General features: G+C 40.4%; 1 protein-coding gene across 1 annotated transcript in view; it reads right to left on the bottom strand.

Moving 5' to 3' along the window:
* Positions 1-463: 463 nt before the first annotated feature.
* The window catches only part of GCA (grancalcin), a 365,906-nt gene continuing 338,561 nt past the window's right edge, over positions 464-27,808 (bottom strand). Inside the window, exon 8 of the mRNA XM_044074773.1 lies at positions 464-6,305. Coding sequence (XP_043930708.1) covers positions 6,279-6,305 — 27 coding nt within the window. The 3' untranslated portion in view covers positions 464-6,278. The remainder of the gene's footprint in view (positions 6,306-27,808) is intronic.

The raw sequence follows: 27,808 nt of genomic DNA on the forward strand, positions 1-27,808 counted from the left end.
CTCATGCACCTACAAACATTCAGAGGAATGCTGGCAAGAAACAAGTGCTGAACTTCAAGGGGAATTTGGTACAGCTGATGAAATTTCAGGCCAGGATATAAAAACATGTATGGTGGGTAAAATGTAAATGTTATGGCTTGCTGTTAGTGAATCTCACTCAAATGGATACTAACTTTGTTTAACCACATAACTGACCAGCAGTATTTCACTCTATGAAACATTGTGCTAAAATCTTAAAAGCAACTTTTAGAAAAAGAGCACACAACTGTGGAAGATTTAGTGTTTACCAATACCTTGCTATTTAGAATTCATGAGCACTGCATTTAACACATAAAACATGCAATAAAATTGCAGAACAAAACTTTCAGTGAATGGTGTTATGAGACCAGAGTCAAGAAACGTGCTGTGTGCACAACTTTGCAAAAACTTTAATTATTTCTCACAAAGAAAAGACACCAAGAAAAAGCCTGTATAATGCTTTAATATTTCACAAGATCAGGTATTACAGAGAACTGTATAAACATGAATTCCTTTTCTGTCCTTATTATACTAAACATAGATTACAAAGTAGCATTTTACTCTTTTAAATAAGATATTCATTACTACAGTGATGAAAATAAGTTGAGGAATTGCATTTAATAAGCCTCCCCCTAGGTCTTCTGGACGTATGAAGAGGGCATAGAGAAGAACCACAAAGACAGCTACTTCAGGTTGTGAAAAATTGTTATAAAACTGGAATCAGATTCCTGTAGCCATGGCAATACCAGCAGTCCGATGACACTAAAAGACTTGTTCATACCTCTAACCTGCTAGCCCAGGAGAAAAGCACTTAATTCAAGACAATGGGCAAAATAACAGATTGTTATAAAATCAATACTGGTAAACCAACACCAAATAGATGTGCTGAGCAAGTTGGTGGTAGCATTTGCATTATAAAAGATATAAATATTTAAAGATTAATAAATGTGAGTTAAACCAAATACAGAGAGATATCCAAAGGCCAGAAGGGGTGAAATAGACTTCAGAAACACTTGAGAAGGCTTACAAAAGGAATATCAAAATATGCGCTGTCCCACTTCCCTGGGAATATAATAAATGAAACAAAGTACAGATACCCGACTAGCAAGCAGCAAAATGCTGTGGCAAAATATGAAGATGCTCTAAAGAGCTGAATTTTAGAACTGTAATCAAAACATTTACTAGGACAATGGAAGTCTTCTAAATGGAGTAACCAGCAGGGAATGTAATAATTCAAAAGATGTCTAACCACTTGGGAAAGGCATAGTTGGAAACAGTATGCAAACAGAATAAAATTAAGGATAATTAGCATTCTTTGCGGGGCAGATTCTTTGCCTTAGACCCACTCCTGTCTAGGAGAGGATCCAGCTCCTCAAAACTCTGAAGAGGTTAAAACAGAAATTCAAGAAAGAACGAACACACATATAAACATGTCAAGTTGAAAATAAATAAATAAATAAATAAATGGATGCACACAGAGAACAGTTTAGAAAAATGTAAAAGAAAGGATGGGGAAGGGAACCTATAGGTCTGCTCTCAGCCAATTGGAGTTTTTGTATCAATTAGCACAGACTGAAGCAGCACTACTATTTTCTATAGCTACTGCATTGAATCTACATTACAAGTACTGATACGTGGGTGGGCAGGTATGAAGGAAGGGCTGGTAAAAGACATGAAGGCTGACCAATGCACATATGCAACATTTTCACCTGTAATACAAGGAAGTTCTTTAGTGCACTGAACTGCTTTTCCATTTTCGCACTTTGCAAATATTCTGTGGATGCACCTCAGAATCTTTGCACTGTTATATGGAGGTTGATGTGTGTTGCTTTTTTCTCTCTTGTTGACTTCTGACCATCAGCCCTCCCTTCCTCAGAAGCTGTCACACAACCATTAAGGGTTTTGTAGTTAGGTCAGTAACCCCACTCTATGGTGGCTGACATGGGCACTTAAAATCACTGCAGGAGCATTCTAGCCCTTCCACTGGTGTGTGTTGGAGTACACTCATACTAGTCAGCTCTCATCACTGGACTGGAATGGAAAGTGCACATCTCCTGGTCCTGAAGCCATTACTATGTAAGCCTTCATTTGCACAGGAGTAGACTGGCTGACTGTGACCATTTCCCTCCTCAAGGATGGGTGACCTGGCATGAGTCGATCATGCTCATCCCACCCTGTCTTGCTCTTCTGATGCCCAAGCTGCTAGTCAAACTTGGGTCATTTTGGTCAATGATGAAACTTCACCTCTCTATGCCAGAGAGGCAAAATTTATGTTTACGGGTTTTCATCTTTGAAGCATAAAGTGTTCTGAATGACACAGGTAAACTAACATCAACTACATGGATGGTGAACTTTAACCTGAAGGAAGTCTAAATGGTCTACATCAGTTGAACTGTGTCTACATTTTGTTTCTGAAGAAACCAGGTGTACCTTTGTGTTGAATATGCAAACTTGGACTAAAGAGACTGATTATAATGACTGGTTACCATTCAGGTTTGCATTTAATGTATCCTGGAGAATGCAACAAATAAACAAGTACAGATCAGAAAACATAATACTGGCATCTTTATTAACTGCCCCCTCTCCTTTAGCTCCTTCAATGTTTGTAGCTGTTTCTAATATCCTTCGCCAACTCTCAAAAGGTTCTTGGCAAATGATTCTCAATTTTAGGATTTCTTTTGTACTTACCTCTGTTACCAAATTCTTACAAGTGTTGTTTTTCCCATCTTTTCTTTCCTTTTTAAGCTATCTTTGTATATTTAACTCTATCTACTTACTCGTTTCTAAGCTTGATATCTTGCTTGAATATCTTCTGCTTAATTACCCAACATTCACATACTTCTTTGAAACCTGTCACCCCCACTCTAGGTTACACATTCTTTGAATTATTCCATTTCCTGTTGGCAAACTCCATTTATAAAACTTCCCTAACCCCACTAAATGAAAATAGTGTATTAAAATGTAGTTATTTTACCATCTCCACCCGATTGGCAGATTTCTGCCATTTCACTTTATTATACTTTAATTTTCACTGGACCAATATGGCTTGGCCCAATTTACTTAGAAAGAAAGTGAAAGAAATTATTTCCTTATCCAAAGACCAAGTATGGCTCTTCCAATAATGTTACAAGAGGATTCAAAAATCATATAACCTTTTGAGTGGTGCAAACTTAGCATAACTCCTTTCACTTGTGGCATATGTTAATAGTTAGTTCTGGGTTCACTGTAATTTAAATCCTTGATAAATAATATAATGACCTTCTAAATATATAACTGATTGAACTGGCAAGACCATTAAATGCAGTTAAATTTTAGTAACCCAGTCAATAGGCTGAAAACATTTGCAGAAAAATTCAGCATCTGTGGAACTGATTATATCCTAATAAACTCAAATACATCTTAAACCTACAGTTCTACTCCTATATCTTTAAAATATCCCTGATTTTGGCACAAAATTTAGCTCCGTTTCTCCTAAAACTGGCAATTTTGGAATACAAGGTAGTGGATTACACTTAATGACAACAATTACAGTTATAGATTGCTTTTACTTCAGAAAAAAACATGTTAATTCACATTCCCGTATTCATCAATTTCACAAGAATAAAACTAACATTTAAATGTCTGATTTGTAGATTTGTCCCCAATTCTGGAAATAAGCAGTTGAGAAGGTTACAAAATTCTCCTATTCTAACAAACTATATTTTGAAAATCTCCTTCCACCAATGCAGGTAGAAAAATATTTGGGAGTTTGAACAGATCACCATCATCTTTTCCATCGCTGGACCAAAACTACTGAAAATGTATTAAAATCAATTAAGATCATCCCACATATTATCACACTTAGTAACCACTAATGCTAGAAGAGCAAATGACATTAATGCTCTTATCCCCTGCTTAGAATATGCTTTACCAGTCACAACATCCAGTGTGCCATAACACCTCAATTACACAATTACAAAAATATTATACATATATTTCAATTTATTACATTTGCTGTAAATAGTGAGCATTACTGTTGCGTTATACTGAAAGCCAGATGGATGCCAGTTAATCCAAAAAGAAAGCATTCTACTTATGATCTAAGAATCTAGGATGAAACTTTTCTAGGCCCTTATGCAATATCATAATAGGGGAAATCCTTCACGGAAACACCTGCTTGCTGAAACATACCTGAAGATGCAAGTAGTACATCTTACTCTTATTTTACCACTCAAAGGAATCTTACAAATGTCACTGCTTTAAAGGTATGTTACATGACATGTTTACATGCTTGCATTTGCTTACTGTATCACAAATACAATCACCACAAAATCAGCACATAATTACTGTAAGATGGCCCCTTTTCATGGCACAGCTTACACCTAAAGGTATGGTGTCCAGGTCAGGGATGTAATCATTCCACTGTACAGGTCTCTCATTAGGTGATCACTGCACTGTCCCCTTCAGAGTGCACCTGTCCAAACATCCGATGCAACTTGAATGCCCACAATGCCTTCTAAGAAAATTAAGTGAAAGAATCTATGTGGACCTTCTTCCAAGCCTTGTCACACTCCTTGGTGTCATACAGGCTACTGAGGGGAGATCTCTACTATGCATGCAGTGCCGCTGATTTAATGCAGTCAGACCTACTGCACATTCATAAGTCCAATGGGGGCATAAACCCTTGTTCAACAGGTGTCAATCTGTACTGCAACAGAAACAGAACATGTACAATGGCTAGATAGAGAATACCTCTTCTTTGGGATGATATTCCTCTCCACATACGGCAAAGTACATCTCTTACTCTATTTAAATGCAATCTGGATGAATGGATGGGTAACCGCAATTTCATTCCTGATTTAGCAGCTTTGTCCCTCGTAGATAAGAACACCATGTAAATATTCCGTTTGTCTCAGGGTTATACAAGAGCTAAAACCTACAAGGGAATGCAGGGATAGGTTTCTAAAGATCACTACGGATCTACAGCCTAGTAAGTACCTGTGAACCTATTACTCCTGCTACTGTCCTATACTTACTTACTGTCAGCATTTCTGAACATAAAGTTTGTATATACCTTTGACCTTGGCAGTAACAAAAAGTAAAGTAGTAACAAAATTGTGTTAACTTTTCTGGTTAACGAACATAATAAATAAGCATTTACAATCCTTTTATAGCCTTCTCTTATCCTTCCGAATTCCACTCACCCCTGTCTGGCATACTGAACTCCTTCCTCTTATCACTCCACTTAATAAATTTCCCATGCTTTAGGGGACTTCATGGTTTACTCTGCTTGTATTTGTATTGTGGATCCAGTTCTGAGGTACTACGTCAGAACAAGGATTTTTAAAGTTTCACTAATGAAACTGCTACAGTCCCCCCTGGGCTAGCAGCCCTGAAAAGATTTCACTAAGTCTTTGTTTTATATGGTGTCTTCGGGTTGCTGCGCTCTGTACAGGTGCTAGGTGTGATATTCCAGGTTTTATTTCTAGGATTTCTATTAACCATGGCCAATGGCTGCATGTGTGATTCCAGGTTTTATTTCGACGATTTCCACTAACCATGGGAAATGGCTAGGTGTGTAATTCCAGGTTTTATTTCTAGGATTTCCATTAACCATGGCCAATGGCTGGGTGTGATTCCAGGTTTTATTACTAGGATTTCCATTAACCACAGCCAATGCAGCATCTTTTAGTTCTTCTATTTTCAATCACGTCACACAGCCAGGAGATCTCAGCAAAGGCTTTTAATTTTAATTCCTTAACTACTTCTCCTCACACTGGGGAAGAACCTTGTTTTCAAAAACATTCTAAATGCAATTACCCTTCATTTAGTTTGCACAAGGTATCACTTTTTCCAAAGTTCAGTAAAAGCAGTATAAAATGCAATGCCTTGTAAAAGAAATGGTACATAAATTTAAAACATACTACAAAAATAAACGCATTTTAGATACAACAGGTGTTATTAAATAGTAAAGTGATTGCATTACATAATTACTCCATATAAATTTTTCAAAGACTAATGCTGAGCAAAGTAATATGGCAATGTATGTGTGTGCAATACAAAACTGAATATAAACACTACAGTGCAAAAAATAATAAAAATCATCCCGGGATAATAATTTTACAAAACAATACAAAAAATCAATGTGCACACTCCCTTGCTAAAATGACAGAAACAGTAACTAGAAAACCCTAAAAGACCGATGTTTTAATGTGGTGGTAAATTTCACAGTCTGGGATTCACATGATGAGTACTCCATCCACGAATTTCTGTGGTGTTGATCAGACAACCATGGTACACTGTAGAAACTAAAAAATAGTAGTGTTAGACTTTGAAGTGAACTAAGTTTAGAGAGCAACATGAACCAATAATTTCACAACACTAGTACTTTTTTTATATCTGTATGGAAAACTAACATTTAAATACAGCCTACTTGGTCTACACATGTACACAATGACTTCACTTAAATGGCAGATGCTTATAAATTAAGATCACACTATGCGAGTCAATTAAAACAGTGAAGGCAACGAATAATAGTATGGTGTGAAACTTGACAGTGAACACATAATAGAGGACCACTTACAAGATGCAACTGATAAATTAGGTTACTAAGAACAGGAAAGACAAATTCAAAGCAGATGTACACTTGGCTAAGAAGAAAAGTGTGGAAAAAGTTTAAGGGCAACCTAACCTTTTTAAGACTGTTTATTTACTGCAGACACATCTACTGAAATGGGTCTGGAAAGATGTCTGGGGTGTAATATAAAATACATCACACTAACCTGACCAGAGGAGTGCATATTCTACTAGATATGACATAGCCTATGCTTTTACCTTTAAACTGCATCTTTCACTTAAGACAATACAATACGGTTTTATGTAAAAAAAATAAATAAATAAATAAAACACTCCAAAGTTTCAGATTCCACATGAAAGCGCAGAATGTATGCTGCTTCCATTATCTGCATAGCTATTTACAATTATTCAATAATCCACTTTGCAGTCAATAGAATACTGCCTATAAAAATCAGATCTTGCATGTTCATGTTTATCCTGGAAAACTGCCTTGATTTTAATACCTTCTTGCAAGCATGTTAGTGGAATATTGTTATGACATACTCTAAAGGTATGCCAGGACCTCAAACCACAGATCTTGTAAAGCAGGCTCTAGGACACGAGTTAATCAGCAGTTAGGATACAGTGTTACACGAGACTAGAAGAGCTCAGCAATGATTCTTCCTAAACATCAAAGACCACCAAAATAGGCTCGGCCTGACTTCAAATGAATGGTCCCTTCATCTTTTTACGAGTTCATCACTGAAAGAAACGCCAGACAAAGCCTGCTCTGATCTGGTCAAGTCTTTAACAAAAAGCTTAATGGAAGCAGATTCTAAAGTCCTTACAGACAAGGTCCTCTAAGAACGGGTCCCCTTTAGTTGACTGAACCGACGATTCCCCAACACGCGGAAGACGAAGACCAAACGACCGACAGGTAAGTTTACCGAAAGGGTGATTTGCCGAAAGCGGAAAGACCGACAAGGGTAATGTGTGAGCGCGACTCGGTAAGTGTGCGACAGTGACGGAGTTAGGAGCGGTCAGGTAAGTGTGCGATATTGTGGGATTTTGGGTTAGGGTGTGGGAAAGGTGAGTGCGTGTTAGTGTCGGAGTTAGGGTTCGGGTAAGGTAAGTGTGTGACAGTGAGGGACTGTAGTTTGGGGACGGGTTAAGTGAATTAGGTGTAGGGTGCAGGTGGGGTGAGTGTGCGATAGTGACGGGCTTTATGTTTTTGGGTGGGTTAAGTGAGTTAGGGTGCAGGTAGGGTGAGTGTGCGATAGTGTCGGACCTTGGGGTTAGGGGTGGGTTAAGTGAGTTAGGGTTAGGGTGCAGGTAGGGTGAGTGTGAGATAGTGTCGGACCTTAGGGTTAGGGTTTGGGTTAGGGCTAGTGGCTATGCTATGTAGTGTAATGTGTTGTTTACGTTCGGTTTGTCGGTGTAATGGTGTTTGGTGTTTTGCGTTGTCGGTTTTTTGTGTTGTCGGTTATCTGGTCTCGGTGGTTTGTGTGTCGGCGAAGTGGCGTGTCGGTATTTTAAAGTAGACCCCTAAGAACACACCACAGAGCTGGATGTCGTGACGTTTTCTACTGCACAAGCAAAGTGTCTTAAGACCCACTCTTATGGTGACTGCATCACGTAACTGGTACCTTAAACACCCTGCAGCAGGAAATTGCTTCTAGGATGCAGACGCAAAGAGTGGACAGATGCCAAGGGGAATGGAGGGAGGCAGCATAACTGTGTAATAGCTCACTATAACTACAAACATGAATAGTAGGACAACTGCTGCAGAACTCGTGCCAACAGTCTGGTGGATGTGGGCATGGACTCTTGGCCAGATTTTTCAGCCACTGGATGTCCTCTACCTCACTGCAATTTTAATTTAAATTTTAACACTACTTTTTCTATGGGGGTATGAGATGTGGTCCATCCCTGACCCTCTTCAATCTTGAGACTGGCCACACTGGCAAGTAAAATGTAGAGTAGCTGATTAACCAGCACATTCCTGTGATGTAGGAAGAAGATGGAGTACCTGGAAAAAATGACAGACAAGGAGAAATGCAAATTCCACACAAGAAGTGACCAGAGGTCAACACTGACCCTTGAACTCTGGAGCTAGGAGTCACAGTGCTGCCGAGAGATGCAATCTTCAGCAAAGCCATTAGACAGCAGACTATAAAAGAGTAACTACAGCACAAATGTTTTGGTGCCTTGGAGAGGAAGACACACCAACAAATGCTCCTGTGAGACTCAATGAGCCACAGCAAGGAAATAATGCAGAAAGATGTGCACAAACTCTGAAAGCAAGTAAAGCTTGGTAAAAACAGAACCACATAATATACACCTAACCTTAAACATACAGTGAGACTATAATTCTATACTAAATTTCAAACCACTATATACACAGGATGAGTTCTACCTAAAGAAATATAATCAAAAAGGTAAATATAAAGTTTACAAGATTTGCTATGAAGGTTTTCGGATCCAATAAGCACAAAGTACCAGAAAGCAGGAGAAAGGCAGGCCATCCTGCAGCCATGGACTATTACTCATACATTAGTGTTACGGTGATCATGCTGCAGCCACAAACTATTACTTATACATCTGGTGTTATGGTGATCATCCCTGCAGCCACAAAATATTACCCATACATCTAGTGTTAGTGATTTGCTATAGAAAGGTGCTATGCACATCATACAGGTCTGTGCTGAAGGATTCAACTACCTGTACTGGAAGAGCAGAAAAAACAGTGCCACCAAAAGGGCAATTGGTTTATTACACTCCCTACAAGACAATTAGCAAAACCGACTCAATCACTAACCTAGATATCTAACTTGTAATGTTTTGAGAAAGTGGATGGATGACCATACACATTCCACAAGAAGGCTATCCTGACAGCTGCTGATAACCCTGACAGCAGCTCCGTAGCATTGCAAAACACCACATCACCAAGGACAAAAAATCCTACTACACTAAGCTCCAGTCCAACAATACTAAAAACCCAAAGAAATTCTGGAACTCCGTAAACTCACTTCTCAACCCAGGCTCCAAGAATAACTCCTGTCCTTATCCAAGTAAATCTGACCTTGAATTAGCCTCCCAATTTAACTAATTTTTTTATATAAACAATATCTGACCTGATCAAGACTTTTCCCAACAATAATCAATCTGTCCTTCATTCTTCTCCTTCTAAGCTCCTTAATAACTTTCCCCCTATGTTTGAGCTCAAACCTCTCTCTACTAATTTTATAAAAAGACCTCTAGCCAAACAAACTTTGCTCCAATGCTCCTGATAACATTCCCTCCTCCTTCCTAATGTGTGCTGCTGATGGTATAGCACTCCAAATCAGCATCATTATCAATAGCTCTATAAAGGAATCTTATGTCCCTAAACTCTGGCGTTCTGCCTATATTCTTCCTCTCCACAAAGGAGGCAAAAACACCAACATCTCAAACTTCCGCCGCATTGTTCTTCTCTCACCAATCTCCACTATCCTAGAAAAATGCATTCACCTCCAGCTTATGCCTTTTCTGACACAAAACTAACTTCTTACCACTACCCAGCATGGCTTCTGCCCAGGGCATAGCACTATAACCACACTACTCTCCTTCTTAGAAACAATCAAGCCCGAGATTCAGGACACTTAGTATCTAACACAGTTCTCCTCGATCTCTCTAAACCATTCGATACTATTTCCCATAAACACCTTCTCTATCATCTCTCAAACCTACATCTCTCCCAAAATACTTTATCTTGGTTCTCTAGTTACCCGTCAGATAGAATTCAAGCTGTTAAATGGAATAACGCCAACTCTTCCTTCTTACACATCCCAACCAGCATGCCACAGGGGTCCATCCACGGACCTATGCTTTTTAACACCTTTATCAATAATTTTTACTCTGCTACAAAGTCATTCAATATGCAGATGACTCAACTTTAGTCTGCTCTGCCTCTAATCTCCCTGAACTGCTGATTAAACCCATACTGCTTTCTCAACTACTGAGAACTGGATGCGCCAAAATCACCTCTCAACGCAAATAAATCTAAAATACTACTACTATTCCCCTCCCTCAAAAACTGTGTCTTATGATAAAAGTTCCTTTCAAGTCCTTAGCCAAACCAACTCTCCTATCAAGTGTTTCCCTTCGCCAAACTTCTCGGCATTACTATAGACGAACACCAAGTTTGATATCCATATTCGACAAAATATAAAGAAAACCCCACCAAAAGTTAGGTATGCTATACAGGAACAATCTCTTCCTCTCCACCTCTACTAGCACACTCTTCTAACTAACCTGACCTCTTCCATCACCTCAACTTGAAAACTGCTATAATAAAATCTCCAAATTTGCCACCAAAGCCAAAAATTCCACTCATCACTGTCTTACCATCCAATCTCTGAATTGGCTAGAGCTCACAAATTACCTAGAGTACCTGCAACTTACCACTGCACACAAACTCGTATTTCACCCAACAAAATGCCCTGCTCTAACAAACATCCTTCCTCCCTACACTCATAACAGAAACTCTCAGATCTGAACACCAAAACTTAATTACTATCCACAAACCAAAATGACCTACTGGCCAACTTCTCCTTTCTTTCTCTCTAGGCAAGAAATGGAATTCACTCCCTTCCACACTAAAGGACAACACCAAACTCAGATAATTTCAAAACCCAGCTATTCATATACCTGTCCTCCAAAAGGAAATGTACCTGCTTTCACCCTACCTCCATCATCTTCTTTCAGCTGTATCCGTTGGGGGTCGCCACAGCGGATCATCTGTTTCCATTTCTTCCTGTCCTCTGCATAATGCTTTTTCACACCAACTGCCTGCATGTCCTTGCTCACCACATCCAAAAACATTATCTTAGACCTTCCTCTTTTCCTCTTACCTGGCAGCTCCATCCTTAGCATCCTTTTCCCAATATACCCAGCATCCCTCCTCAGCACATGTCCAACCCAATGCAATCTTGCCTCTCTTGCTTTGTTTCCAAAGTGTCCAACCTGAGCTGATCCTCTAATATACTGATTCCTAATCCTGTCCATCCTAGTCACAACACAGTGCAAATCTTAACATCTTTAACTCTGCCACATCCAGCTCAGATTCCTGCCTTTGTCAATGCCACAGTCTCCAACCCACATAACATAGCTGGTCTCACTACCAGCTTGTAGAACTTCCCTTTCACTCTTACTGGTACCAGTCTGTCACAAATCACTCCTGACATTTCTCTACCCATTCCACCCTGCCTGTACTCTCCTTCACCTCTCTTCCACACTCACCATTACTCTGAAAGTACAGTTGTGTACACTTACCATAAATGTAGATGTTGGAGTGTATTCACTGTTGCAGTCATTACATTTGGGTAATCTGCTGGGAGGTTGTCCTCAGTCAGCCTGATTAAAGTCTTGGGTCCTGCGTCGGTTGCTGTCCCTTCTTCCATGATGTCAGGTCGTCAGGGGTTTAAAACATGCAGCCGACGCCATTACATCAGTTTTTCTTGCCCGCTGATGTCAGGTGACCCCAAATGGGGAGCAAAATATATACACATCTATATCTACATCTATGTCTATATATCTATATACACATACACAATTTAAAACAAAAAATATACCTCCAAACAAAAGCAAATACACCAAAAAGGCTTTTAAGCATAGTAAAAGAAAGGAGAGGTATAGTAAGAGAAAAACAGGGGGCTGGAGGGTGGGTAACCAGGACTGCAACAGTGAATACACTCGAACATCTACATTTATGGTAAGTGTACACAACTGTACTATGTTCTTCGTGCTTCACTGTTGCAGTCATTACATTTTGGTAGATTCCCAAAACTATGGTTGGGAGGATGGAGTTACAAAGCATTAGGAGCAGCTATAAGGCCCTGCAGCACAGTGGTGGCAAAGCCAGCTCTGGATTTAGAGAAGAGAGGTAAATGGTAATGTTTGGTGAACATATGAACCGAGCGCCATGTAGCAGCTTCTAGAATGTCTCTGGCAGGAACCCCTCTGAGAAAGGCTGCAGAATTAGATGTAGCCCTGGTGGAATGAGATCTGATCCCCTTGGGGATAGGTTTACCATGGTGCATACAGCAGAAACTAATACAATGGCTTATCCATTTGGAAATAGTCTGCTTTGAAATAGCCTTTCCCTCAGCCCCTGCAGCAAATGCCACCGATAGTTGTTCAGATATTCTTAGAGATTTTGTCTGGTTTCAGTAAAATCTAAGTTGTCTGTGTACATCCAATGAATGGAGAATCCGCTCACTCTTGTTCTGTGGATTGGGAAAGAAAGCTGGCAGATGAATGGTCTGATTAAGAGCCACACTGGATACCACCTTAGGCATGAAAGATGGATTGGTCCTGAGAGACACCCTGTCTGCATGAAAAATAATGAACGGCTCCACTGCCATACGAGCCTGTAATTCAGAAATCTTTCTAGCTGAAGTGACTGCTAAAAGGAAAGCTGTTTTCCAGGAGAGAAATTTTAGGTCTGCAGTAGCAGCTGGCTCAAAAGGAGGGAGAGAGTTTTTCCAAAACAAAATTGATGTCACATGCAGGGGTTGGCGCTCTCCTGGGAGGTCTTAAGTTTTTGGCCTCTCTGAGATACTGCTTTAGCAGAGGATGAGAGAAGAGGGGAGGGTTCGGTGTTGTAATGAGCTGAAATGGCAGAGGCATGGATTTTTATGGAAGAAAAAGATAGGCCCTTGTGAAGCATCTAAGTTAAGTATTGCAGAATCTGAGGAATATTGGGCATTGCTGTGCTTATTCCTTGTGATTGGTTCCAGGCACAGAATCTTTTCCATTTGTCAGCATAAGATTTTCTAGTACTAGGCCTTCTAGCCTCCAAAATGACATCCATCACAGGTTTGCTGAGGGATGCCAAGGGTGACTTTAGATGATTAGCCACACTGCAAGATTCAAAGTTTGGAGCGGAGTGTGCAGAATTTGGTAGTTCTGCTGAGACGGTAGGTAAGGTGTCTGAGGCAGGTGCCACGGAGGAAGGTGTGACACATTGTGCAGGAGTGGGTACCAGTGTTGGCGAGGCCAGTCTGGAGCAATCAGAATCATTTTTGGTTTGTCCTGTCTGACTTAGTAGAACTTTGGAGAGTAGAGGCAGAGGGGGAAAAGCATAGACTGATAGAGCAACCACTTTCCATGCTTTCTTGTGATGAAATTTTGTGCAGAATTTGTCCAATTGATAGTTCTGGGGTGAGGCAAAAAGATCTATGTCTGGGACTCCCCCATTTGCGTGTCAACATGTTGAAAATTTGTGGTCCCAGTTTCCATTCTTGTGGGTCCATAAGATTTCTGCTTAGTTCGTCTGCCAGAGTATTTCGCTTTCCTGGCAGGAATTGAGCTTGTAGTTGTATTTGGTAGGTCAAGGCAGTGTTCCACACTGCCATGGCTAGTCTGCAAAGGGGTAGGAATGCATTCCCCCCTACTTGTTTATGTACCACATAACTGTGGTGTTGTCTGTCTATCATTAATTGTCCTGGATGAAGGTAGTCCTTGAAAGATGTTAGTGCATTCTGTACAGCTAGCATCTCTTTCTGATTGATATGAAGGTGCATCTGATTTGGGCTCCATTTGCCCTGAATGAGCTTTCCTGCCAGATGAGCCCCCCCAAGCATAGTCTGATGCATCTGTAGTTAGGGTTTGGGCGGCAGGGGGTGGAGTGAATGGCAGTCCCTTGTTTTGGTGGCAGGCCTCTGCCCACTATAGGAACTCTAGTTGCAGGCAAGGTATGATAGGAATGGTTTCCAGGCTGTGACAATGTTGACTCCATAAACTTTTTAAGTACCACTGAAGTTTCCTCATATGCAGTCTTGCATATGGAATTAGAATAATACAGGAGGCCATGAACCCCAAGGCTTGCAGAATTTGTCTTGCAGATAGCAGGGTTTTTGTGGCCACCTGTTTGAAATAAGTCACCAATTGAATTTGCTTTTCTGGTCTAAGGTAAGTCATCTTGGCAATTGTATTCAAGCTTACACCCAAGAATGTAATTTTTTGAGAGGGTACCGGTTATGATTTCTTTTCGTTTATGGTGTACCCTAGACAAGTTAGAACCCTTTTTACAAATACCAGGTGCTTTAGAATGTCCTTGTTTTCTGCTTGAATTAGACAATCGTTCAGGTACGGATATATTTGAATATTTCTTTGCTTGCAAAATGCAATTACTGGAGCCAGGCACTTTGTGAAGACCCTGGGTGCAGTAGATAAGCCAAAGGGCAGTGCAGAGAACTGGTAATGCAAGCAGCCTGCTTTGAAGTTGGGGTATCTTCTGCAAGATTCCCTGACTGGGATATGCAGGTAAGCCTTGTCTAGAGTTATCAACCAGGCATCTTTGCCTAGCATAAGTAGTTCATAGGTTCATAGGTTCATACTAGGCTATCTGCCCGAGGGCATTTACAAGCCTAGCCCATAGTTTTGTGGCTTACGCCAACGTAACTGTTGAAGTCAGCATCTTGAATTTTGGAATGTCCAGAAATGTGTTTATAGAGTGGATAAGTCCAGAACTGGACGCCATTATTTGTCTTTTCTAGGTACCAGGAAAAGTCTTGAATAGAAACCTTGTCCCTTTTCCTCTTCTGGAACTGGGTGAATAGCCCCTATGTTCATGAGGGACAGAACTCGTTTCTGGGCCTCTGCCCACTGATTTGGGGGCAGGTCTGGCCATCCATTTCAGAATGGCAACATGTGGAAATGAAACCTGTATCCCCGGGATACTATATTTAAAACCCATTTGTCCTGGGTAACAAGTTGCCTGTTTCGTGCATGAAGTGCCAGTTTTCCCTCAAAGGGGTGACTAAAAGGTAAGTGCTTGGTGACTGTAGAGGGAAGTCATTGAGATTGTTTACCATACGTTGGTGCCTTGTTGTTTCCAGATTTGGAGGTGGAGGCACCCCATTGTTTTGTTCTAAAATTTCCTTGCGACTGAAACCTGGAGCCTTTGGAATGTCTGGATTTGACTTGAGCTGCTCTCGAAGGGACTGGAAAGGACCAGTGCCTACTAAATCTTGGAGGTTGCACTTGTAAGAAATCTTTCACAGTTTGCAAGGATTTAGCTTTATCTTCCATCTTTTTTTAACACTTCTTCAGGCTCATTACCAAAGAGACAGTCCTGTTGTACAGGAACATCCAACAATTTTGCTTTAACATGGTCAGGCAGAGTTAGAGCCAAGCATGCCTTCTTAGCACAGATCCAGTTACAGCAGCCCTGCAAGGAATCAAAACCACATTGCAAAGTATGTTTTCCAACTTGTTCAGCTGAATGCAATAAATCCTGCAAATCTTTATTTTCCACACAGTCAAGTCAGAGATGAACATCATTTTCTGTTTAAGTAGTCCCGTGATATGCTGCTGATATTTAAGCATATGAAATTGACAGTTTAAAGCCCTGATTGCCAAGGTTGCAGACGTGTAAACCTTCTTACCCCATCTATCCAGCACCCTGGAATCTCTAATAGAAGGGGTAGGATTTTTAGCAGTAGAGGACTTAATGCTCTTGGGACCCTGAGAAATGGTTTCAGGATCAGCAATAGGATTTTTGAAAAGGAATTTGTGGGAGTCAGGAACCCTGTAGTATCTGTCTGGCTTACAAGGAGCCGGAGGCAAAGAATCAGGAGCCATACTAGATTCTGAAAAAACATCAACAATGTCTACAACAAGAGGTATAGCCAAAGGCCTATGTTAGGGAATCCCTAAGTCTCTTTAGATTCAGAGAAATCCTGACTTTCCCAGTGGAAATGTTCCCTTAAGGTATGTAAAGTTTCCCCAAAAGAAAAATCCTCAGGGGGAGAAGCAGAAGGAATGGAATCTTCTGCAGAGTCCTTATAAGTAGGAATAGACAAATCCTGTTCATTAGAAGAGTCAGAAGAGAGAGAATCCTGTTCACAAGATTCATAATCAATGTCTTGCCTGGGTCTCTTAGAAGGAGGGGGCTGGCTACCCCGATCAGAGTAATTAAATCTTCAGCCATTTTGATCATTTGTTTTTTAGGCATAGGGGCCTGCACATGTGGCCCAGGCGTCGGTTTTTTAGACAAAGACTTAGATTTTGGCCTTAGTTTTGAAGATGGTGTTGGTCTAATATACAAATCTGTAAGCCTGAAAACACCCTCAGAAGCTGGTGCCTGCACAGCGACTCCAGACCCATCTAAGGTAGAGACATCTGCGGGTTCCATAACTGAAGCATCTCGCAGCATACCGGACTCCAAATGGGTCTCAGTAGAGGTCTGCGAATCAGAAGTAGCAGGTATCAGGGGCTGCAAAAGTGCCTCACCGAGTACCGGTGAACTGGCGACTGGCTTAGAAGTGTCATCATCAGTTTTGGACCTCGACAGTCTGTCTCTGTCTTTTTCTTTGCGGTTTTTAGGTATTCTGGTAGTCGGATTGCTAACAGACATTTCTGGATAATTAAATCTACAGCCAAAATATTTAGAAGCAAAAATATACAGACGTTTAATCGTGTGTTGATTAAATTTAGCAAAAAACAGACAGCAAGGTACGTTGTGGTCAGGGCCTAGGCAAGGAATACAGTACAAATGAAAATCCTTATGAGTTATTTGCTTCCAATAAGTAATGCAATTAACTTTTACGGACATCAGTAAGGAGCAAGAAAAAGTTTCCCCAATGCGGTACTTAGCTTTTAGTTGAAGACTTTAGTTCTGAAACTAAAAAAGGAAAATTTCAGGAGTCGGCCGACCGGCACTTGCCAACTGCTTCTGCTTCAGGCACCACGCGGCAAGAAAGACTGATGTAATGGGGTTGGCTGTATGTCTTATACTCCTGACGACCTGACGTCATGGAAGAAGAGACAACTGATGCAAGACCCAAGACTTTGTTAATCAGTCCGACTGAGGGCAACCTGCCAGTAGATTACCCAAATGTAATGACTGCAACAGTGAAACATGAACATCTGTTGATCCCAAGTACTTAAACTCATCCACCTTTACCAACTCTACTCCCTGCATCCTCACCATTCCTCTACCCTCCCTCTCATTTACACACATATATTCTGTTTTAGCCCTGCTGACCTTCATTCCTCTCCTCTCTAAAGCATAGCTCCACCTCTCCAGGGTCTCCTCAACCTGGTCTCTACTCTTACTACATATCACAATGTCATCTGCAAACATCACAGTCCATGGGGCCTCCTGTCTGATCTCATCTGTCAACCTGTCCATCACCACTGCAAATAAGAAAGGGCTCAGAGCTGATCCTTGATGTAATCCCACCTCCACCTTAAACGTATCTGTCACTCCCACCGTAGTCCTCACCAATGTCACACTACCCTCGTACACATCCTGTACCATTCTTACATACTTCTCTGCCACACCCGACTTCCTCATACAATACCACAACTCCTCTCTAGGCACCCTGTCATATGCTTTCTCTAAGTCCACAAAGACGCACTGCAACTCCTTCTGACCTTCTCTATTTCTCCAACACACTCAGAGCAAACATTGCATCTGTAGTGCTCTTTCCTGGCATGAAACCATACTGCTGATCACTAATCATCACCTCCCTTCTTAACCTAGCTTCCACTACACTTTCCTATAACTTTCAGCTGTGACTGATAAATGTTATCCCTCTGTAGTTACTGCAGTTCTGCACAGCACCCTTAGTCTTAGGTACCAAAACATTTTCTCCACTCCTCAGGCATCCTCTGACTTTCCAAAATTTCATTAAACAATCTGGTTAAAAATTCCACTGCCATTTCTCCTAAGCACCTCCATGCTTCCACTGGTATGTCATCTGGGCCAACAGCCTTGCCATTCTTCATCCTCTTCATAGCTGTCCTTACTTCCTCCTTGCTAATAAGTTTCACTTCCTGATTCACTATCCCCACATCATCCAACCTTCTCTCTCTCTTTCTCATCATTCATCAGCCCTTCAAAGTACTCTTTCCATCTACTCAACACACTCTCCTCACTTGTGAGTAGGTTTCCTTTACTATCCTTTATCACCCTTACCTGCTGCACATCTTTCCCAGCTCTGTCCCTCTGTCTAGCCAATCGGTACATGTCCTTTTCTCCCTCTTTAGTGTCCAATCTCTCATACAACTCTCCATATGCCTTATCCTTTGCCACCTCTCTCTGCCATGTGCCTCATCTCCTTATACTCGTGTCTACTTTCTTCATCTCTAACAATCCCACTTCTTCGCCAGCCTCTTCCTCTGTATACTCTCCTGTACTTCCTCATTCCACCACCAGGTCTCCTTGTCCTCATGTCACACCAAGCATCTTTCTAGCAGTCTCCCTTACTAGCTCTGCTGTAGTTACTCAGCTATTCGGTAACTCTTCACTGCCACCCAGTGCCTGTCTTAACTCTTCCCTGAACATCACCTCACAATTACCCTTTTTCAATTTCCACCATTTGATCCTTGCTGCTGCCCTCACACTCATCCTCCTCTTCTTGATCACCAATGTCATCCTACAAACCACCATCCTATGCTGCCTAACTACACTTTCCCCTGCCATGACTTTACAGTCTCCAATCTCCTTCAGACTGGCCCTCCTACATAGGATATAATCCACCTGTGTGCATCTTCCTCCAGTCTTATGTCACCCTATTCTCCTCCCTCTTGTTAGAATACGTATTCACCACAGCCATGTCCATCCTTTTTGCAAAATCCACAATCTGACCTTCTGCATTCCTCTCCTTAACACCATACCTACCCATCACTTCCTCATTCCCTCTGTTAACTTCACCAACATGCCCATTGAAGTCCGCTCCAATCACTAGTCTCTCACCCTTGGGTACACTCACCACCACTTCTCCAACTCGCTCCAAAATCTCTCTCGCTCATCCATCGCACACCCAACTTGTGGAGCATATGCACTAACAACATTCATCATTACACCATCAATTTCAAGCTTCGTAAACATCACTATCTGACAAACTCTTCACCTCCAAAACACACTTGGCATACTGTTCCTTTAGGATAACCCCTACCCCCATTTCTCCTGCCATCCACACCATGACAGAACAATTTGAACCCGCCTCCTATACACCTGGCCTTACTACCCTTCCATCTGGTCTCTTGCACACACAATATATCAACCTTCCTTCTCTCAGTCATATCAGCTAGCTCTCTCCCTATACCAGTCATACTGCCAACATTCAAAGTTCCTACCCTCACTACTACACTCCTAACCTTCCTCCTCTCTTTCTGCTTTTGTGCATGCCTTCCCCCCCTCCTCCTCTTCTTCGACCAACAGTAGCCCAATTTCCGCCAGCACCCTGTTGGCTAACAGTACCGGTGGCGGTCATTGTTAACCTGGGCCTCGACCGATCCGGTATGGAAATATGAAATATTCTCCGCATAAGTCATTTGGCTGAGGTTTTACGCCGGATGCCCTTCCTGATGCAACCCTCCCCATTTATCCCGGCTTGGGACTGGCACAAAGAAATGCATTGGCGTGTGCATCCCCAGTGGCTGCTTTCACCCTAATTTTGTTTAAAAATGCCCCTGGGAGGATTTTCTTCCTGTGTTAGTCAGCTCTCTATAGCTCCCATAGTGACTTCTTAAGAGTGCACCTAAGCTCTCTAACTCCTATAGCTATTCCCCACATGATTTTAACTTTGTAAATACTACAAATAGCCTCTTACTTTGAATGAATGCATGTAAATTGTTTCCTTACTTTACATGACTGTATGTCTAAATGAATCTGTACAGTATACCTCATATGATCCATCACAATGAACCACGCTGCTCATGGTTGGTATAAAATTCATACATTTGTAACTTGTTCTTTTAACTATAACTTTTATAGACTTTTAGCTTTACTGTATTCTGTCTTATGGAGCTTTTCTCCCAGGGCCTCCACTGAAAACGAGCTCTCTGGGCCCAGTGTATGTCCCCGGTAATCAAACTGGAAATAAACAATGTCTTACTGTACTTTTCATAAAAAAATGTAAATTAGCTAACCATTTAAAAAAGGGTCTGCACAGTTACAAGGTGGTTCTGTTTTCTCTACATTAAAGAAAGAGTTAATCAAAGTTAATCAGTGTGTCTAACTATGTAATGCAAAATGGTCCCGTTTTGTAACCTAAGGAAAAGAATGGGGAAATCGAACAGAATGATTCAATGTAACTGGAGATCGCACCTTTGGCATAAAAAGGGATAATGTGCTCACAGCTAGTCATTAGCACTATCTTAGTGTCATTTAAATATAGTAGTTTAATCATTGACAAACCGTGATAAAAATATCACCAACATGTGAAACTGTATTTTGCATATGGATCTTTTCTCCCCAGGCATCAACTGAAAAAGGATCTATGCACAGATGGACTTCGCTGGCAATCAAACGTCAAACAAATAGGTTTATAGCGTAGTACTAGGCTAACTGCCTTTGGGGCCCATTTTAAGCCTAAACAATTAAACCATGTGATAATCAAACCCTGCACCTTGTGTCTAAGGCAAACATCACAATTATGCCAACCCATTATAGCACAGAATTAAGGCTGTGAGCGGTTACTGATCTGTTTTGTATGCTACAAGGACTGATACCCTCAGCCTTTATTTGCCTACTGTGTGGCCAAGTGCAAGTGACTTAATCAAAAAGTGCTTTGGGGCAACTGTCAATATGGGCTGCATACCCAGCAACTACCCATGAAAGTATGAACCTACAACATTCCTCTTCTATGTGGAAGATGGTATAAAGCACTCTGCACATTAAGGTCTGTAGTTAAAAAATCTTTTATGCTGATGTAGCAGCAATGAAAAATAATTTCTTGCTTCACTTTCTCCACGTCATTTGGGTTTTTAATACCATGATGGGAATGAATCCCCTTTAAGTCAGGATATGAGTAAAGTTCATGAAATTAATATTGTTTCAATCTTTAATGCTGACCAAAATTGCTCTTTGCAGCACCCTCAGCAAGCCCAGAACTGACTCCCTCTACAATTGATATGGAGTTCAGTAGCATTTTTAAACAAGACTGTAAATTCCCTTTAATGAGACCCATTGCTCCTACTACTGTTGGAAATGTCTTGAGCTCCTTCTTCCACATTGTCCATTTCTGCCTGCAACTCCTGGTACTTCATGACTGTGTGTCTTTCTCTACACAAAACAGTAACCACTGGGTATATCAATTTCAATGAACAATGCTTTCATCTTCTTTTCAAGGACTAATACACACCTGTTTTTCTTCCATCTATTTTTTGAACTGCTGATAATGGGTGATCCTATTCTCAATAATACTTTGTGGTTCATGTTTCCAATGTTCCTGAGCTACTTCAATAATGTAATGTTTGCACAATCTTCAATGCAACAGTCTTTCAGTATACAGGCCCGCTGCCATTAATGTGTCGCACCCAGCAACAAGATGTGTGACTGTTTCCAGTTCTTCCACATGTTCAATGGACTTTTACAAAATAAAGTGCATGTAGTCCACTATCTTGGGCAGCCAATGTTAACCTTTCGTCTTTGGGTTTAAATTCACTTCTCTTTAACCATTCCTGTGTTTGAGCCTGATCAACACGAGGTTGTTACAAGAGTTTTCTGTACTTGCAACTAGATTTATGCCTTTTCCACATTTCTTGGCTTTTCATCTGATCCTTCTCCTTATATACTTTCTTTTTTCTGGCACATTCAGTTGCAGTTTTGTGGAGGACCATACCTACTTCAATAATAATACAATTATTTTTATATATCATTTGTTAAACGGAGCATTTTTTTTGTTTTCCTGTCCAACTGGGCCACAACATTTTGGGGCTATAAGGGGGCAGGTCAATCACTCCAAATTCGAAGTTAAGAAAAATGGCAAGTTGGTTTATAGCTTGAACTTTGTTTCTAGATGTCAGGGCTGTTTTCAGTATTAATTTAACTCAAAGTATTTGCTACTGACTTTTTGTTTGAATTTGTTCATGTTTTATTGACAATTTTTCATCACTTACCAAATATTTATATAAACTCCCACCTGCTCAAGTTCCTTTATACCACATTCCTATCACAGAATGCCATTTTCTCGGTGCTGAAGCTTTCCTGCTTTAAATGTTGCTTTTACACACTTAGACCAAATTAAATTCTTATATCAACAGAGAAACTTTTGACCACTTGCAGTTGTGTTTTCAACTCCTCATCTGATGAGCTAAACAGTTTTGAGTGATCCACAAAAATATAAGTCTTTACATGTTGTTGTTTTCTGTGAGCCAAATTGCAACCATGACCCAATTTGTTAGGTAGACAGCTTAATGGATTAAGGGCAAGACAAAACAGTAGTGGTGACAGAGTCATCCTGGAATATCACCCTTTGAAATGCATTCCCTGGGATAATAATTTCTCCTTTATCACAGCTTAGGTGAAAGTGTTTTGCCACTATTTCATGGTCATTGTAAAGTAATCGATCAATGAAGGGTGTTTCTTATACATCTGTAAGCACTCATTTATCCATGAATATGGGATGATGACAAATGTTCTATCCATGCCATACTTGGATTCTTCCCCTTTTAACAATTCTCTATTATAATTTTAACAGATGATGCTTTACTCCATATGACTTTCTTTTGTTACCCTTCTGTTCTGTTGCCATTATTGAGTTTTCTTTGAATCTGTTAGCATCGATTCTAGTACATAGTTTATATATTGTCGGAAGGCAAATTATTGGTCTACAAGTTTTAGGAGAGCTTGCCGGTTCACTCTTAAGGAGTATTGCTTTTCCTGTTGTTAACCAGGTTGGTCTCTGCTCAGGATGCACATACAAGTAGTCCTTACTCAGGACTAAATCTTTGTGTAAAGATGTTAATACTTTTAGCCAAAAGTTAGGTGCTGCATCTGGGCGTGGGGTTTTCCAGTTAGGAGCTTTTGCTAATTTTGTTTCAATTTCTCTGGCCATTTCATCCCATGTCATATCCTGTACCTTTGAACACCTTACTGTTTTTTTACTTCTTTCCATTCTGCACCTTCATGTTCCACAGGGTCTTCATAGATATTTCTCCAAAATGTGTTTTTTTTGGGTGTTTTTTGGGGTGGTGTTTGCATTCCTTTTGCTACTTTTTTGGGGTCATCAATAACTTGCTTATTTTGTATTTTTCCTTTATATTTATCTGCATATCTTCTAAGTTTTTTTGCCTGTCCTGATATCTTTTGTTTACTACCTGAAATAGCATACGGTAGATCCTAGTCTGTTCTGATACTGCATGTTGCTTTTATCAAGTCTATCTTTTGAAGTAATTTTGTTGATCTGCTCTCACTTCTATACTCAACATTGACACTTACTTGATGCTTTCAAGATGAAATTAGATTTTTTCCCTTCCTTTCTTTTATCACTCTGTTTGTGATAAGATTAACCTATTATTTTAACTGCAGAATATATTCTATTTACTTCTGTTATATCACACGAACATTGATTACTCTGTTCATTTGTTTTATCAGACTTCTACCATTTTGGGTCTTATTGACTTTCTGCAATTTATTTTTTCATATATCTTAATATGCCTATCCATCAATACTAAATCAAAGTGTAACAGAATCACCTTGTCTTTTTGTCATTTAATCTTGTATGGAGATTCTCGAGTGAGAAACCCCTTGAAGTAGAAGGTGCATCCTTTTGTCTCTGGGTTTTTGTTCCTTAACTTGGGCCCAGATCTTTGGTGGTCTGGAATTCTGTTTTGCCCTTATGAGTCATATTTTAGCCCTTAGGTTAGTAGGAAATAAATATGAAAAGAAACGATACTCATCTCTCTTTAGTAGTGGAAGATTTTTTATTGGCAGATGAGCTCGGTTTAGTTGACTGAATACAGTTGGAATGAGTGTGAGCTTTTATTAGGAGTTTTGGAGGGTAGATTCATGGTCTGTGCCTCCCATTACATCATGGGGGGATGAAGGGGAGTGTTTAGTTTAATGAAGCCCCTATGATGTCATGGTGGACATCACCCTGTGTGTTTGAGAGTTAGTGGAAACAGTATTCTTCATTTTAAACATATTAAAACATTACCAGCAATTGATTTAAATGCAGACATGATTAAAAAAATATACGAATCTTGTTGCACATATTCCAAAAATTCCCAGCCATCTCGCCAAGAACCCACCACCCCACCGCAGCCCTTCAGATGGAATGAATGAAACAACCATAGATAACAAACTGCATCCAAATGGCAAGCATCCAAAGTGAATCCAGTTTCATTAAACTTTTTACATACTACGCCTAGGAGGTAACAGTTTGCACTGGCAGTATAATGCTCGTCCCTTAAACATTAGCACTGTGGATACATGCCAGACCAAACTGTTAAGTTGGGAGATTGAGGCGGGAGCCACAAAGGCTCCAACGCTGCCATCCCACTATATTCTGGAAATATTACTAGCATGTGTAGGTGGTCGGTCTCATTAACTGCTCCAAGTTTTTAATTAAACAAAATGCTTCAAGGGGGGCAGTGAAGCTCAATGATGCTGCTGTAGAATTCCAAAATGAGGATGCTTTTCAGTAGCAGAATCCATTTTTTACAAATCGCTGAAACCCCCTGTCTGCCCACATGGTTAGCCATCTTCCCAATCCAAGTTCTGCTTTATGAAGCCTTTTTTATTAACGAATATCACTAACTTCTTTAGGAATTTTTATATTTATATCTCTTAGCAGAGTTGACTGAAGTTAGCCAAGGTTATATTCAAAGGGAGACAATTCTCCCTCTCAACAATATCATCAATGGTATTTAAAAATACATGTTGCACATTCATTGAAAACTTTACTCCCGCGTGGCCAACACTCTTGCCATCCCCAACACCGCAACATCCAGCTAGGCCAAGAGAGATACAGTACATGAAAATGTGGAACAATCTACCCTCTGATATCACATCTTTATCCTCTCTCCCACTTCTTAAAAGACAGTTGAAAATTCATCTCAACAAACACTGGCTTTGCTCCTGCACCAACCCAGCTTAACTCTTCCACTTCCTTCTCAATCTATTCTTCTTCCTTAATTCTTATTATCTCTGCTCCCTTACTCTTGTAAGGTCTATCTGATATAACACCTTTCTAGATATATGTTATCCCTCGCATACTGTATAACTATAGCAAAAAAAAAAACCTTTAAGATATTCTGTTCATTACATTTTTTTGATTTTTGCTCCGATTGTATTTGTGTACTTAGTGTAATCATAACCTCTTTCTCTACCTTTTTGTATTGTATTGCCTATCTTTGTTTAAACTTATCATAACCATTGGAGCTTTTCCCCCCGGGCCTCTACTGAAAATGGTCATATATCCAGCTAGACTAGCCCGGTCAACAAATGTAAAATAAAAATAAATAAATAAATGAAAGCACCATCTCAGCCACATTTAAATTCACTACCCAAAGATGTTGGACCATTACAAAGCATTTTGTCTCGCCTTTTTACTCACACAGGAAAAGCCCATTGTGAGCTCTGGGAGTGACTGGGTATATAATCAGAATTGGAGGCAGTGGGAGGGGAGTGCAGTGGGATCGCAGTTTCCGCTTCAGGAGTCAATGCTTTGTTAGGGGCAGAGTGTGGACGGCATCCTTCATCAAATATAAATCACACTTTCTTACAACTCGAGATCAGTCCACTCCAATGCATGACACGAGCCTCAGAAAAATAATCAATTGCTCAGGGAGATAAGGTTGAGGGGACAAGAGGGAAGTAAGCCTCCAACACAGTATTGTAGATTGCCCAAGAACATCTAGTGGGCAGCCTGCGCCCCAGCAGTTCCATTCAATGAAACCCAACGCAAGGGTCAAAACAGTAAAAAGAGAGGAAATCAAAGGACATCATCTGTGGGGAGTGAATGGAAGTGGAATCCAGTCCAAGTTAGTCAAAGGCCACGTGCCTGACTCAACTTAACCACATTAAATTCTCTTATAGTGTGATATTGATTCACCTAATTTTTTTGTACTGGGATGGATTGTCCTGGTTATAGTGTGGTGCAATTATGGGTTTTCTTAGCTATTACTAAGATTAACCAATGAAAAAGGCATTATGAAAAAAGCATAAAGAACAGTTTAACTATTATTTAATCCAGCCACAGAAAGTTATAAATCTTGGAAAGTACTAAAAAACGAAAGCTATCCAAAACATCATCCTTAAGTCAATGAATTGGAATTGACATATAATTTAGAATATTCAAGCAGTCATTAAATAGCCTCCTTGGTAACCTTTCCTGAATCTTTCAAGGGAGGAGTCTTATGTGCTGGTGTCAGTCGGTGGTCCCATTAGTTTAATTTCTTTAGATTTAAGATGCTGTTTATGGACTCTGGTGCAGAGTCCCATTTTTTTCCATGGCTTGCAGTCTGATCTGCCATTCGAGTTTCTTCTTCTCAAGTCAGTTGTTTAGGCTACCATTAAATGGAGTGTCCTCAATTCTGTTAAGTATAAGGAAAGTGAAAACAGTATGCCCAGATCTTTTCTTGGGGTGTATGGCTATTGAATTAGAAGGGACCTGGTTTTGAATGTCTGAAATGTGTCTTGCCACCCTGGTTTTCAGTTTAACAGTCTTAGCTATGTAAAATGCCTGGCAACTGCTGCACTGGGCTCAGTAAATGACTTTCTGTATTGCAGTTTCCCTGTATCTTGAGGTTGAATCATTTTCTGTTGTTGGGGCAAAGGAAGCGGTCTTCATTATCATGCATTTGTAGTGAGTCACTGCAGACACAAGTCCCTCCTTTTTGGTGTGATCTGATGCTCCACAAAACTCCTTATGCTTTGTCCTTTCCAAGCTGAGAATCGGGGTTGCTGAGGTACACTCTGGTTGAAGCTTTTCTTCTCTGTTAGGATGACCCAAGTTCCTTACAATTTCTAATATACTACTGTAGTTCAGGGAGTATGTGAGTATTAGACTAAGCCCCCAGTTATTGTTGGTCTTAATGTTGTACCTATTGCTGAAGCTTCTGTGGGGGTTGTGGTCTGGTTGAATGGAGCAGGGGTGGTCTGAGAATCTTTGTTGAATGATGGGGTTTAGTATCCTGGTTAGGAGCTTCTGGCTATAACCTCTTGCCAAAAATTCTTTCTAGGTTGTGAAAGTTTAGTAAAATTTTCAATTTCCTTGGAGATCCTAACAATTCTCAAACTTTGATATTTGACCACGTTCCGTTTTAGTCTATGAGGGTGCATGCTTTTAAAGTGGAGGAGGAGGTTTACTCTAGTCTGTTTTTGATACAAGTCATTAGTGACTGATCCTTTGTTGAGGTCTTTGCTGATGGCATGGCCAAGAAACTTGACTTTGCTAGTGCTGTGATTGGTGGTGAATCTCAGAAAAGAAGTGGATCTGTTGATGTGGTTGAAGAAGTCCTTGAGTTCTTGGGA

This window comes from Protopterus annectens, chromosome 6.part0 (genome assembly GCF_019279795.1).
Source record: "Protopterus annectens isolate FY-2018-M chromosome 6.part0, PAN1.0, whole genome shotgun sequence".
NCBI lineage: Eukaryota > Metazoa > Chordata > Ceratodontiformes > Protopteridae > Protopterus > Protopterus annectens.